Source organism: Lemur catta, chromosome 9, assembly GCF_020740605.2.
Source record: "Lemur catta isolate mLemCat1 chromosome 9, mLemCat1.pri, whole genome shotgun sequence".
Classification (NCBI taxonomy): Eukaryota; Metazoa; Chordata; class Mammalia; order Primates; family Lemuridae; genus Lemur; species Lemur catta.
Genome location: NC_059136.1, coordinates 23,134,863 through 23,149,194, shown reverse-complemented (window position 1 = coordinate 23,149,194; position 14,332 = coordinate 23,134,863). Strand labels below are relative to the sequence as shown.

The 14,332-nt window shown below is 60.3% G+C and overlaps 2 protein-coding genes across 8 annotated transcripts; both read left to right on the top strand.

The window, feature by feature from the left end:
• The first annotated feature begins 181 nt into the window (after nucleotides 1-181).
• On the top strand, nucleotides 182-3,287 carry MAF1 (MAF1 homolog, negative regulator of RNA polymerase III). Of its 3 annotated transcripts, XM_045561246.1 has the most exons (8): nucleotides 182-548; nucleotides 1,286-1,412; nucleotides 1,518-1,646; nucleotides 1,717-1,882; nucleotides 2,022-2,143; nucleotides 2,228-2,347; nucleotides 2,514-2,636; nucleotides 2,759-3,287. In XM_045561246.1, the coding sequence occupies exons 2-8, from the start codon at nucleotides 1,330-1,332 to the stop codon at nucleotides 2,778-2,780; spliced, it is 765 nt and encodes a 254-aa protein (XP_045417202.1). In that variant the 5' UTR covers nucleotides 182-548; nucleotides 1,286-1,329; the 3' UTR covers nucleotides 2,781-3,287. The 3 variants fall into 3 exon arrangements, with proteins under 3 accessions (XP_045417202.1, XP_045417203.1, XP_045417201.1); XM_045561247.1 differs by lacking the exon at nucleotides 2,514-2,636; XM_045561245.1 differs by having other exon boundaries at nucleotides 2,022-2,347.
• Nucleotides 3,288-3,336: 49 nt separating this feature from the next.
• WDR97 (WD repeat domain 97) lies at nucleotides 3,337-12,045 on the top strand. Of its 5 annotated transcripts, XM_045561241.1 has the most exons (24): nucleotides 3,344-3,548; nucleotides 3,741-3,877; nucleotides 4,013-4,641; nucleotides 4,756-4,877; nucleotides 5,070-5,769; nucleotides 5,851-5,993; nucleotides 6,077-6,313; nucleotides 6,395-6,485; nucleotides 6,650-6,782; nucleotides 6,875-6,996; nucleotides 7,193-7,250; nucleotides 7,370-7,519; nucleotides 7,615-7,872; nucleotides 8,055-8,180; nucleotides 8,279-8,362; nucleotides 9,239-9,367; nucleotides 9,463-9,687; nucleotides 9,777-9,953; nucleotides 10,048-10,245; nucleotides 10,319-10,440; nucleotides 10,514-10,676; nucleotides 10,943-11,487; nucleotides 11,574-11,635; nucleotides 11,709-12,045. In XM_045561241.1, the coding sequence occupies exons 1-24, from the start codon at nucleotides 3,422-3,424 to the stop codon at nucleotides 11,903-11,905; spliced, it is 4,935 nt and encodes a 1,644-aa protein (XP_045417197.1). In that variant the 5' UTR covers nucleotides 3,344-3,421; the 3' UTR covers nucleotides 11,906-12,045. The 5 variants fall into 5 exon arrangements, with proteins under 5 accessions (XP_045417196.1, XP_045417193.1, XP_045417197.1 ...); XM_045561238.1 differs by having other exon boundaries at nucleotides 11,574-12,045; XM_045561237.1 differs by having other exon boundaries at nucleotides 3,342-3,548; nucleotides 10,048-10,440; nucleotides 10,554-10,676; nucleotides 11,574-12,045.
• Nucleotides 12,046-14,332: the final 2,287 nt, after the last annotated feature.

The following is a 14,332-nucleotide window of genomic DNA, read 5'->3' as shown; positions in this document are numbered from 1 at the left end:
GGGCCAGCCCCTAGGGGGCGGGGCCAACGAGGCTGCGACCAGTGAGCGCTTGGGGGGAGGCGAGGAGAGTGACAGACAGCCTCCTGAGCCAGTGGGAGTAGAAGGCAGGACTGAGCGGCGGGTACCATCCCCAATGGCTACTCGGGCTCCCGATCCCAGAGGCTGGAGCCAGCCATTCAGAAGCGTGGGGCCGGGCCTGGCGGACGCTTGTTGTTGTCCGGCCGGGGAGGCGGAGGTGGCTGGCTGACTCGCCCGGGCGCTCTGTGGGGGTCAGCGGCAGGTCGGTCGCGAGGGCGGGCGCTGTGCGGGGGGGCGAGGCTATGTTGCGGCGGCAGCCCGGACGGGCCGGCAGGGCCGGGAGTAACGGGACGTCGCCGCGGAGCTTCTTCCCCCGGATGCAGTGCGGCCCGAGAGGAGGCCGCGGCGCCGCCCTCCGGTCCTGAGGAGCCCGCGTTACGCGGAGTCTGCCCCGCCTGCGCACCGGTATCGACGCCGAGCGGCCCGGCCCGGCCCAGCCCGGCGTAGCCTGGTCAGCCTAACCCAGCCAGGTGGGTGTCAGCCCGCTGCCCCGCGCCGTCTCGGGCGGCCGGAACCGCAGCCCTCGGCAGGCCTCGCGCGGCGCGCTGCCTCCTGGGACTTGTAGTTCCGCCACTGTTCGGCGGGCGCCCCTAACCCCGGCGCGCGGGCGCGGCCTGGCGGACTCCGCGGGGCCTCCCTTCGCTCCATAGCGTCCAGAGAAACTACGTGCTCTTGCAGAGTAGAGCGGAGGAGCCTATAGGCTTCCACTCCTCCTTGCCAGAAAGTAGCCAGAACAGGGAAAGAGTCTGTCCAGGTGACCGCAGGTCTCAGAGCCCCAGGTGTCCTGGTTCTCAACTGGGATGCGAGTTTTTACCTAGGCTGAGGAGCCCAGTTCGGCCTGAGGGGAACTGCAGCGGGAGTCATGTCCCTCGCGGGCTCAAAATGACCCTCACGGTGGGTGGGGCCCTTTCCGCATGGGAATGGGGAATGTTGAGGAAGAGACTAAGCCCCAGGGTGAGAGGATCCCAGGGAGGCCTCCCAACCTGGTCCTAGAACTTAACGGCTTGCAGGGGGCGTGGCTGAGCTTGAGCCTGCACTTGCCACTCTCAGGTAAGGGAATCTCATCAGCTAGCACACCAGGAGAGGGAGGGGACCTGTGTGGAAGCAGACTCGGTTTCTTTATAGCACCTCTGCTTCGGGGGTAGGAGGGCTGAAAGCAGAGCCCCATGGGGCCAGATATCCATAGCCTGGCCTTCCACATCTTCAGGCAGCACTAGCTCCTCTGGAGCACAGAACCTCTTCCCCAAGGACATGAAGCTGTTGGAGAACTCGAGCTTTGAGGCCATCAATTCTCAGCTGACTGTGGAGACTGGAGATGCCCACATCATCGGCAGGTGAGGCCAGAAGTTCTGGAAGCTGGCATTTCAGAGGTCACTCTGCCCTGGCCTCTGAATCAAATCTGGGAGGCAATGTTCCATGGTCCCGCCTGCATCCCATAGGATTGAGAGCTACTCATGTAAGATGGCAGGAGACGACAAACACATGTTCAAGCAGTTCTGCCAGGAGGGCCAGCCCCATGTGCTGGAGGCACTTTCCCCACCCCAGACTTCGGGCCTTAGCCCCAGCAGGTAAGCCAAGGTGGAGCCTGCCCCTGGGGGACTGTAGGGTGGTGGGCTGGGCTGACACTTGTCTCTGCAGACTGAGCAAGAGCCAAGGTGGTGAGGATGAGGGCCCCCTTAGTGACAAGTGCAGCCGCAAGACCCTCTTCTACCTGATTGCCACACTCAACGAGTCCTTCAGACCTGACTATGACTTCAGCACAGCCCGCAGCCATGAGTTCAGCCGGGAGCCCAGCCTCAGTTGGGTGAGGGTCAGATGGAGGGAAGGGAGCCACAGCCCCATAGCCATCCCACTGCCCTCCCCCATTTTTGGTCATCCCTGGACTCCACCCAGTCCAGCTTGCTCTCCAGGGCCCTTGTCAGCCTGACTGTGACCTGCCCTAGGTGGTGAATGCAGTCAACTGCAGTCTGTTCTCAGCTGTGCGAGAGGACTTCAAGGCCCTGAAGCCGCAGCTGTGGAATGCAGTGGATGAGGAGATCTGCTTGGCAGAATGTGACATCTATAGGTGGGCTGGCATCCCTGCACGTGGGCCCCCCAGGTGTGTGTGGCACTTGGGGACTCATGCCACTTCTCACCCCACACTTCCCAGCTATAACCCAGACCTAGACTCGGATCCCTTTGGAGAGGATGGCAGCCTTTGGTCCTTCAACTACTTCTTCTACAACAAGCGCCTCAAGCGAATTGTCTTCTTCAGCTGCCGCTCCATCAGGTGGGCACCATCTCCCTCCCTTCCCCACCCCAGCTCCCTGTTAGGCCCACACAATTTCCCCAGCTGTGCCCACCTGCTCCTGACTTTGTCTTCCCTGGACATCCTCCCTGGAGCGAGGCAGGCCTAGGGTAGGCGGTCCTAAGACAGATTTCCCCTTCTCCCCCAGTGGCTCCACCTACACACCCTCAGAGGCAGGCAATGAGCTGGACATGGAACTGGGGGAGGAAGTGGAGGAAGAAGGTGGAGGCAGTGAGGGCGGGGCCGAGGACACCAGCACCAAGGAGGACAGGTGTGTGATGGCGGCTGTGACCCGGGTCTTTGGAACCTGTAGTGGGTGTGACAGGGTGGCAGCCCTCTATCTGGTCTCAGTGGTAGCTCCTCAAGGCCTGCTGTATGCCAACCCTTGCCCAGGGTCCCAGTGATGTGTATGTGATGCGGAGCAGAGGCCTCAGCTTCATCCAGCTTCAACCAATGCCTGGACCTGCCCACCTGAGAGGCCCCAGGGCCTCCCCAGCTGCTGGCCAGACCCTGGCGCTGCCACAGTCCCAGCGCTGCCCAAGGCCACCCCTGCCTGGCCCTTTGGCCCCAGCCTATGGATGTCCACTCACCCCTACAGGCTGCTGCTGCCCATGCTGTGGCTGGACTAGACAGCACGGGGCCTGGGGGAAAGAGCGACTGCCTGCCTGCCCAAACAAACTGCCAGAGGCAGGGACAGCTGGACCACAGAGTTTATTTTTGTATTTTGTACTGGGCCTGCACACTCCAGCCCAAAGGGCCTATGGCCTGAGGCCCTGCAAGCAGGCCCCAGCGGTCACCGGCTCTGGTCTTGGGCTGGCCCCTGGCGCCCACCTGTACCCCCCCACCTTGCCCGTTTGACCGCGTGCACTGAGTGTCACTTTGCTGCAGCTCATTCGTTTCCAATAAAAGTTTCTGTGATTTAGTGTGGCCCTGGATGTGGCTTGGGGGTGGGGCCTGCGTCGTGGGTGTGGCCGACGTTGTCTGGTATCCTAGCAACAGCCACTGCTTCCGCTGGGGCCGGGGAGCCGTTGAGTGCCAGGACCCACAGTCGCTGAAATGGAGGCAAAACTGTTGGGTGCAAGCAGCCCCTTTTCAGAAGGCGACAACCCGATTCTGGACCCGGATCTGTATGACGCGGACACCTTTGACTTCCCAGATCCTGGGCTGCTCACAGAAAAGAATGGTGAGGGGCTTGGCCTCCTACCCCAGGTGCCGCTAGGGAGCAGGTTGCGGCTCAGGTTCCATTCTAGGGGATGAAAATCCCCTGGGCAGTCCCCGACCAGAAAGGGCCCTCGGAAGTGGGCTTCCAGCTGCCCCAATTTCCAGGGTTGGGGGCCCCAGGCCATGGGTGACCGTTTCCAACTCCTGCTCGCAGAGTTGTCTTTCATGGAGCCATCACAGTTCCTTCCGCTGTTTACCAGCAGCCAGTGGTGGCAAACCAGGACCCCGAGCGCCCGTGCCCGCCAGCTATGGCTGCTTCTGCGCGCAGGCCTCCACGACATCGTGGAAAAGGTGCGGCTCGCCCTGGGCATCTGCCTCGAGGCCTCTTTCCAGATCTAGCCCTTCTCCCAGGGGTTCCCAGCACCGACTCCGCCCTGGTAACCTCCGTCCCAACCCTTACTTGCCGGTGTGCCCATCTCGACGCAGGAGAAGAAAGCCGAGCTGCATGTCGCCCGCTTGACGCACGGGCTGGAGCCACTGCGCCGCCTGGAGGTGGCAGCCGGGCTGCGCTCCGTGGCGCAGGACCCAGTGGGCAGACGCTTCGTGGTGCTGGACGGCGCGGGCCTCCTGCACCTGCACAGAGAAGACGGTTGGGCACAAGAGAAGCTGCCGGCGCCTGTGGCACTTACGGGGCTGGTGGCCGTGCTGGGCCCGCTGGGCACTGTGGGCCGCTTTGTAGGCTGGGGCCCCGCAGGGCTGGCCATCCTAGGGCCCAACTTCAACTTGCTGTGGCTAAGCGAGCCGGGGGAGGGCTTGGCGCTAGGATGCGAACCCACCTGCTGCCTGCCGGTGCCCGACCAAGGGCTGCTGCTCGTGGCCCAAATGGGTGGTAGCCTGGTGCTCTGGAAATTTCGCTCAGGTGGTCACCGCCTGGTGCTGTGTGGGTCACCCCTGCAGCCGCCGCCAAGCCCAGTGGGCGAGCTCAAGCGTCTGGCTCTGGGACCAGCACCTCCCGACGAAGCTCCGCGCTGCTTTGCAGCCTACGGCTCAGCCGTACTCACCTTCAATCTGCAGGCCTGGGCTCTCGTAGATGTGCGCAGGGATCTGCACAAAACGTGAGGGGGGTCCACTAGCGAGAGCTGGTCACGGCAGGGGCACAGGCTGCGCATGTACAAGGCCGTGCTAAGTCTGCCGCCCCTGCCCCCCGGCCCCCCATTCCCTATCCGCAGTACCATCTCGGACCTGGCTTACTGCAAGGAGGTAGAGGCCATGGTGACGGCTTCCCGGGACAGCACAGTGAAAGTGTGGGAGGCTGACTGGCAGATCCGGATGGTGTTCGTGGGCCACACAGGTGCACTGCTCCAGGGCGGGTCTTAAAGCGCATTCTCTATCCACCCCAAGCTCGATCCTCTGCCTTAAACAGCTCTGGACCATCCAGTATTTCCACTGGCTCTGGCCAGGCCTCTGTGCTGGCTGCAACCTGGGCTGACAGCTCTCATTCCCTCTCTCTGGTGCATTGGAGTGACCCACGCCCCTCCCACAGGCCCGGTGACAGCTCTGGCCGTGCTCCCGAACACGACCCTGGTGTTGTCAGCCTCGCACGATGGGACGCTACGCACATGGGACTTGCAGGCAGCAGCGCAGGTTGGCGAAGTGGCGCTGTGCTCCTGGGGCCAGGATGCGTTGTCTGGGCGTGTGAGACACCTGCTGGCGCCGATGGGCCCGGGTTGGCCGGTGCTCTCACTGTGCACGAGCGCCGTGGAGCTGTGGCGCGTGCGGGAGCTCTATTCGCCGCTGGCGCAGCTGCCCGCACCAGTGCTCCATCTGCAGGTGGTGCCCCCGTTGCCGGCGCTCGTGTACCCGCGGCTGCCCACGCGCCTCGTGTGTGCCTGCGCTGACGGTTCGGTCTGCCTACTGTCTGCTGCGACTGGGCGCACTGTGAGCGTGCTGCTGCTGGAACCCGATGACTGCGCAGCTGCCGTGGCTTATTGTCTGCCGCGCGAGGCGCTGTGGCTGCTGACGCATGCCGGGCACCTGGTGCGTGCCAACGCAGCGCGCTGTCCCATGCTTGTGCTGCACCGTGTGTGCCCGCTGCCGCCCCCGGCACCACAGCCCTGCTGCCTGCACCTGTATAGCCACCTCGCAGACCCCAGCAGTGCATTCACCTCCTGGGAGATCGTGCGCCAGCACCGGGGTGAACTGCACCGAAGCACCATGGCCTGGGCCTGGAAGGACAAGAACCGGTGGGTGCTGGAGCTGGTGTGGACAGGCCAGGTGGATGTGGCGACAGGGCCTGCACCAACAGGCTCCATCACTACCCACAGGTACCTTCCCGTGGTGGGGCACACAGACGGTTCGTTGTCAGTGCTCGAGTGGGTCTCGTCAAAGACCGTCTTCCATACTGTGGCTCACAGTCCGGGCCCGGTCACCGCTATCGCATCCACCTGGAACAGCATCATGTCTTCAGGTCAGTACCTCCCCTACCCACGTGGCCGGCCTGGGAGACCCTTCTCACCCCCAAGGCCCAGCCCTGGCTCCTGCTGCCTGCAGGCGGAGACCTGACTGTGAAGATGTGGCGCGTCTTCCCGTACGCGGAGGAGAGCCTGAGCTTGCTGCGCACCTTCTCTTGCTGCCACCCAGTTGTGACACTCTGTGTGCTTGGCAAACGTGTCACCGTAGGCTTTGAGGACCCAGACAGTGCCACCTATGGCCTGGTGCAATTTAGCCTGGGTGACAGCCAGAGATTTGACCACCGGCCCCAGGACGACCCCATGGACCACATCACTGGTGAGAGGCAGAGTAAAGGTGGAGTCTAGGCCAGCAGGCCAGCGAGCTGCTCTGTCCGCTGACCCTGAGCGCCATCCCCAGGCCTGTGCTGCTGCCCCTCACTCAGGCTGTATGCCTGCTCCAGCCTGGACTGCACCATCCGCATCTGGACTGCTGAGAACCGCCTGCTGCGGTGGGCTGGGGCCCAAGGGAGGGCTGGGCTGGGGGGCAGCTGGCTGGGCTTTTCTATCTGTGCCCCTAACCAGCCCCAGTGGCTGGAAGGGGGAGAGGGCCTTGCCCCTGCCTGTTTCCCTCTGTGGAACAGGGGCTGGACTCTGGCCCTGGGCGCCCCTCCAGGCTCCTGCAGCTGAATGGTGCACCTCAGGCCTTGGCCTTCTGCAACAACAGTGGGGACCTGGTGCTGGCGCTGGGCTCTCGCCTCTGCCTGGTATCCCATAGGCTCTACCTGCCCACATCCTACCTGGTTAAGGTGCGCAGTGAGGACAGGGTGGATGAAGTGGGGCTGCTGCAGGTAGACTTGGTTCCCTAGGCCAGGGATCCAGGCTCCTTTCCCCTGCTCAGAAGCTGTGCTGGAAGGCTCCTGACATGGTGGACGACCCTCCACTGCCAGTGACCAGCCAGGAGTCACTGACCTCCGCCCAGCTGCAGAGGCTTGCCAACCTACACGGGGCAGCCAGCCTCAGGTCTAATGGCAGGCCCGCTCAGCCATCGGGAGGCCCCCACCCAGCCCTGCTAGGCCAGCACCTGGCTGCGTGCCCCCACCATGAGGCCCCATCCCAGCCCCAGCATCCTCATTCCTGGCTAGTCCTCAGCCCAGCCTCTGCCCTGACCCATTGATATACCACCCAGTGTCCCACCTGTGCCTGTCCCCATCTGCAGTGCTGCCTTGTCTTTCATCCACGAGACAGCACCAACTCAGCAGCCAGTGGTGAAGGAGGTGGGTAGGTCCTCCTTGGCCCTGTCCCTGCCCAGGCTCAGGCCTGGGAGCCTCGTGGTTGCCTGGGCAGCATGTCACAAGGCTCAGAAGAATGGGTTAACCTTTGACCCCCACCTCAGGACCTGGAAGCCCTAGTAGCCCGGGATCGAGACCTTAAGCAGCTAAGGCTAGGGCTAGTGGTTCCAGCAGACCAGCCCCCACTCTCCTGGCAGCAGCGCCAGGAAGCCTTCAACAAATATCTGCACCTGATCTATGGTTCTGGCGTGCTGGTGGGTCTGGGGCCTCCCCCAGCCCCAGCCCTGACCCTAGCCCCTTCCCCCACCCCCTAGGCCTCTGACACAGCATCTGGTCCTACCCCTCCTAGAGTGTGCAGTCTAGAAGGGAGTCCTGGCAGTGGAACACCGGGACCCTCACAATGGAGAGAGAGATCTGGGACATGTGTGCCCTGCCCAGAGCTGGCCCCTGTCTCTGTCAGGCTGGGGTCAGCACTGAAGCCCAGTCAACACCAACAGCCCTGCCCCCTCAAGACCTGAGGGTCCTGGGCCAGCGCTTTGCCCGCCCTCCCAGAATCACCTTGCCCATCCCACCCATCTCCCGGAAGGTGCATAGCAGGGCATCCCAGGTGAGCCTCCTGCCCCTCCCCCTCCTCATCCCACCTCAGGCCCCTCTCCACCCATGCCCTGACCTCAGGCCCCACCCCTGCCCCTACCCTGACCTCAAGCCCAGCCCCACCCTGACCTCAGATCCTGCCCTGCCCTGACCTTTCCTCCACCCCCCAACCCCATAACTCCTCCCACACCTTAGCTTCTGGCCTGCTCCTCCCTGAGCGATGACCTGGGTCTCAGCCTGGATCTGCAGCTGCAGTGGGAGCGGCTCCAAGAGAGGACAACCATGGCCCTGGACCCACCGTCCTCCCACCTGCAGCACAGGGTGAGGGACCCAGGCAGGTGGGGTGCTGCCTACCCGAGGGCAGAGCTGGGAGGGTGCTGGGGTCTGCGCTCTGCTCTGAGCCCCTGTCCTGTCCCCAGATCCCTCTGCTGCAGAAGAGACGGCCCAAGGAGCCTCCCTCTAACCTCAGGGGATTCTTTCCTGCCACCACACAGCCCTATAAGGTGAGACCCCCCCACTGCCCCAGAGGAACCCAACTTCAGGGGTCACACTTATTGTGTACCCCATCTTCCCTTTGCTTACAAACCTCTGTGTCAGTATCTGACCCAGGGGCCATACCCATCTGCAGCCCACAAGGCCAGGGTGTAGCCCTCCCTTACCCACCCTTCACCCCTGCCAGGCCCAGTTCAGGCAGACACGGGCTCCCTACTGCTCTGGGAGCTGAATGCCTCCCAGGCCTGAGCCTGGCCTAAGTCAGGGCTCCAGGTCTTCCAGAGCAGACACCAGGCAAAGCCAGAGCCCCTGCTGGCTGCTTGTGCCTGCACAGCCCTCTCCCCAGTGGAAGTGCTGTGTGGGGTGGGGAGAGCCCCTTTGAGCTTCTTCTGGAAGACCAGAGTCTCTGTCCTTTAGTGGACCAAAATACAGGGGAATTGACTATCTTCCTGCCCTTGCCCACACCAGATGTCCAGGCAGGCCTCAGCCCCTGCTCCAGCACATGCCTGGCACTGTCACCCACCAAGGTGGGCCCTGGACCCTTCTGGCTTGGGAAGCACCATCAAGTCCCCCTTTGCCAAGCTCCTTCCTGCTTACTCTATCCCCCCCATGCTTCTTACAGATGTCCCTGCTCCAGGGCTAGGGCCTGAGTCCTGTGGGGAACACATGGGTGTGCCAGGCTCCCTGGGACAGCTGATCCTCACTGACCACCCTGGCCCCTGGTGTCTCAAGGCTCTCCCTGCCCATCTGTGTGTGGAAAGTAGAGGCTGCCCGCCCAGTCTACCTCTTGGAGGCCTGGTGGGCACAGCCGGCTGGTCATGGAGGTGACGGCAGTGCCTGGGCTGGGAGAATTCAGGCTCTCAGCCCCTGCTGTGCTCCACCTCCAGCTCTGCCCACGTCCCATCAGCTTCCCTGGCTGCGTGCCCAACTCTGTGGTGCTACAGCGGATGTGGCTGCCTGCAGAGATTGGCCACACGAGGTCCCTGGCCCAGCTCACCTCCCAGAGAGGACGAAAGGCAAGGGGGCTGGCTAGGGCGGCAGCGCAGGGCTCTGGAGGGCTCCACTGTCCCCAGCCCACCAGATGCCACATCTTGTACTCTCCCTTCTACAGACAGGTGTGAGCCAGTATGACCTGTGGCTGCAGCGGCACAGCAAGCGGTTCCACACCCCGTGGGAAAGGAATTTCACCCAGTGGTTAGGGGAGGAGGAAGAGGAGGAGGACGAGGAATGGGAGGAGGAGCTGGACCTGGAGGCTGACTGGGCCTTGGCTTCCCTGAGCTCTGAGACATCACAGGCTATTCAGCAGCTGGATTCCTGCAAACAGGGTGGCATAGAGGTGCGGCTCCACCCCCAGGCCACTTTGAGGGTGGGCTCAGCTCTGACACCCAGAGAGGCAGGGACTACAGTGGCCCCCACTCTCCCTAGACCTCTGTGGACCTGGAGCACCCCTATGAGGCCACCAGGACAAAGACCTCCCTTCACCCCGAGTACCAGCGAAGGCGCTTGCCCTGGGAAGAGTGTTTTAGGCATCTGCCCAAGTTCCTGCATTTTTTCGTCTGCCAGCACTGGTTCAAAAAGCTGTTCCCCATCTTCACACTGGAGGTTCGGGGGTGTCTAGGAAGCACAGGCTAGGGTTGGGGCAGGGGCACACCTGGTGTGGAGTGGGGGCCAGGGCCTCGGCATGCCCACCCCGCAGGCATACCCGGAGATGGGCACAGTGGAGGGCCTGGCCTCACTGCTCATGGGCCTGCTGAAGGAGGCCACGTGGGTGGATCGCGTGCACATCCTGCGTGCACTGTTGAGGCTGCTTCCTGACGTGAGCAGCACCTTCCGAGGCCGTCTGCAAAGCACACTCGTGCAGTTGCTCAACCTGGACCAGCCCCCCAGCCTTCAGGTGCGCCCCTTGACCCACCCCCAGCCCTCCTCCCACCACACCCACCAAGCACACTTTCCTCCTCTGTGCTCAGGACTGGATTCAGAGGCAATTCGTGATGCTGGCGCTGCGGCTGCTCCTGGCCTGCTCCCTGGATTCCCAAGACGTGGTGCTGGAGCTCATGTCCTACTTCCTCTACTCCCCAGCCTCCTGCCAGTGAGTGTCGCTCCCACTGGGTCTTCCTCACCAGCTGGGAGGCCTCTGGGTAAGCCACATGTGTGTGTCCCAGGCCAGAGCTCAGAAAGATGCTGGACGGGCTGGGCCTTCAGGACCCGGAGGGCTTCCTGTTCAAGGAGATGCTGACCTGGGTACTGGGCCGTGACTTCAACTCCAAAGCTGCGCTGCGTAGACGCTGCTGCCAGAAGCTGGAGGACCTGATCCAGCAGCTGCAGGTCTGGCAGGCAGGGCTGGGTGGGCCACCTGCGGGAAACTCTTGCCTTCTCCGAGGCTTTCCTGAAGTCCTGGGGGCGGGGGGAGCCAGGTGAGGCCAGCAGGCTCCTTGCCTAGCCCACTCTGGGCCTGGAGTCCTCCTGCCTGATGCATTTCTGGCCTCCTTGTCAGAGGAGGGGCAGCCTCTCCCCTGGACTGGGGCTCAGGCAGAAGGCAGTTTTAGTGTCCGTGCAGGGGCTCCAGGAGCAAGGTCACTTCCTTCCTGCAGGTGGAGACCTTGCAGCCGCCATCTGCAGCCCAATTGTCTGCGGAGCTCCCCAAGGTCTCAGATGGTACCTCGAAGCCTTTCTCTCCCAAGAAGACCACATCACAGGCTTCAGTAGCCTCGCTGACACCCTCGGGCACCTCTTGGCCGACCTCAAACAGGTCCAAGAGGCTCTTGCAGACCTTGGAGATGCCCTTGCTGGTGATCTCACCTACACAGCCAGACCTGGCTGCCCTACAGCTCCAGACCAAGCGGGTGCTGGCGCAGATGCACATCCAGCACACCCAACGTGTCCTCTCGGACACGCTGCAGAGCTTCCCCTCAGTCCCTGACACTGACCTGTACTCAGTGCCCACACTGCCTGTGGGGCCACCGCCACTCGAGAAGGCAGACTGGTCAAAGTTGCAAATACTGGACCTAGGCCTCATCGACACGCTGAACTTATTCTGCAAGCAGCAGCGGGCACGGCAGCATAGCTTGATCCCAGAGGCTGAACTCCCACCCCTGATGGTACCCAACACAGTGGTGGCACCAACCCAGGATCATTGGTGAGCTGGGTGAGGGCAGGGGCACGGACACGGGTGGCCAAGGGCCAAGTGGCCAGGCCTGGCTGAACCTGCCTCCTTACTCCCAGGCACCACCCCATCCTCCGGCTTCAGGAGGCCAGCGTTCAGAAGTCTGGGATGAGATTGAGGGGTGAGTGGAGATGGGGGCAGAGACTGACCTGGCCCCACTCCTGCCCACCACCTCATTGCATCGCCCACCCCAGGCCGGATGCTGTCCCATGCTGGCCGCACCCTGGATGGCTCCATCCGGATGTTGAAGCTGCCGCTGCCACGAGTGGAGGTGCAGCCTTTCCCCCCGGGCTGGCCCAGGCCTGCCCACTCACAGCCCCCGCTGCTCCTACAGCCTGCCCTACAGCGCTACTTTGTGCTAGATGACACGGACCCTGACAGCTACAGCTGAGCTTGCCGGTGGCCATGCTCTCCACCCCCACACCCTCCACCCCACTTTCCCTTCACCCCAAGTTGGCAAGTGGCAGCCTGCTCAGGCCTGCCATTGGCCTTTGGCCAAGGCCTGGTCTGCAATAAAGTCCAGAGACTTCAGCAAGCTCGAGGCCATTTTCTTCCCTGGAGGGCCCTGGGATGGGCAGGGAGGTCTGGCCAATGGCCTGAACCTGCAGGTAGCCAGTTGCATGTGGAAGGTGGGAGTTGGGGCATGGTCAAATCCATGGTGGATTGGCATCTGGGGCTTGGTCAGCATGTATGGAGCAGCATTGGTGCTGGGAGGGCCTGTCTAGGTACAGAGGAGACCCATAGAGTGGGCAGCACATCCTCTCATGCACTCAGCCAAAGCTTATCGGTCAATTGCTGGGTGCTGAGATCAGAGACTGACCTTAGCAATGGTTCGCTGGCCAGCCGATGGCCAGGAGTGGAGGGGAGTAGGGAAGGGTGTGGGGACCGCAGGTATGTGTGGAGCAGGTGCCTTTGGTGTCCATCACGTGATTATAGGCATGAGCCACCACGCCTGGCTCTTACTTTCATTCTGGAAAGGAGAAGAATTGATGAAGGAACCACATGCCTTCATCTGAGAAGCAGTAATCTGAGAGGCAGCATCCATTGGGCCCTTCAACCTAAATATCATGAGAGATGGACCTTGTGAGTTGTGAGTCACAGAAGCCCTCGCTGTCGTGGCCTGCAGGGCACTGAGAAGACTGCCTGTTGGGTCCCTGTGCACAGTAGCTCTTTAGACTGCTTTTGGGAAGTTTCCTCAGCTTTTTACATCCCCCTATTGGCTTGTCTAAGCAGTGATTTCTTTCCTGTAAGTATTTTCAGCTTCTTTTTTTTCCCTTTGTTTTTTTTGGAGACAGAGTCTCGCTTTGTTGCCCAGGCTCGAGTGCCATGGCATCAGCCTAGCTCACAGCAACCTCAAACTCCTGGGCTTAAGCGATCCTTCTGCCTTAGCCTCCCGAGTCGCTGGGACTACAGGCATGTGCCACTATGCCCGGCTAATTTTTTATATATATATTTTTAGTTGTCCATATAATTTCTTTCTATTTTTTAGTAGAGACGGGGTCTCGCTCTTGCTCAGGCTTGTCTTGAACTCCTGACCTCGAACGATCCTCCCACTTCGGCCTCCCAGAGTGCTAGGATTACAGGCATGAGCCACTGTGCCTAGCACGTTTCATGTTTTAAATGACGAAAACAAGAAATGCTTTTTATAAGGCTGGGCAGGGTGGCTCATGCCTGTGATCCCAGTGCTTTGAGAGGCCAAGGCAGGAGGATCACTTGAGGCCAGGAGTTTGAGATCAGCCTGGGCAACATAGAGAGATCCCATCTCTACAAAAAATTTTAAAAATCAGCCAGGCATAGTGGTGCACCCCTATAGTCCCAGCTACCTCGGAGGCTGAGGCAGGAGGATTGAGACTGCTGTGAGCTGTGAGTGTGCCATTGTACTCTAGCCTGGGCAACAGAGCAGGATCCTGTCTCTAAAAAGAAAGAAAGAAATAAAAATATAAACTTGAGAAAGTACACAAAATTTAAACAGATCACAAAAAACGCTATCGTAAAGGAAAATGATATATTTATTAATATGTATTAATATATATTTTAAAATTAAGATGTGTATTCATATAAATATACCATTAAGAGAGTAAAAAAGTCAGGCCACAGAGTGGGAGGAGACAACTGCTATATGTGTAACTGTCAACCTAAATGACAGAAAATATTTATTTAAAAGTAAATATTATTTATCCAGAAATTGGATATTGCAAAGGGAATACACATGCACGCCATAGTAAATTATGCACATATTCAGAGGACACGGGGGACTCCATGTCTTGAAAAGAAAAAAAAGGAAGATGAATATTTCTAAAGGGAAAATGAGGATTACATAACTGTTTTCAGATCATTACCTTTGGCCATAAGGATTGATCGCAAGGGTAATGCCAGGCTGAGCCTGGACTGGCAATTGCAGTACAGAAGTGTAAGGTTGTGCTGGTCTTTGTGCAAGGGTGCAGTTTTTGTAGAGTCTTTCATTTCATAATAGTTCTTGTTATCAGGCATTTATGCACCAGAACCCTTCTCTTCATGGCCTTCCCTGTCTATATTTGTCAGGGCTTTTTTTTTTTTTTTTTTGAGACAAGGTCTCATTCAACCTCAAACTCTCAAACTGCTGGGCTCAAGAAATCCTCCCGCTACGGTCCTTACATCATGGGCCAGAGTCAAGGAGTCTACCTCTGCTAGTTGCCAAGTATACCTACACCAATTATGTATTCGGGAACTACAAAAATAACACCAGTATGGACCCATGGACCCACTGGGCCCACTGTGAGTCAGACCAGCTAAAACTCCATTTGTCAGGTAGTCACTGGTGGGCCATAGTGACTGTTTA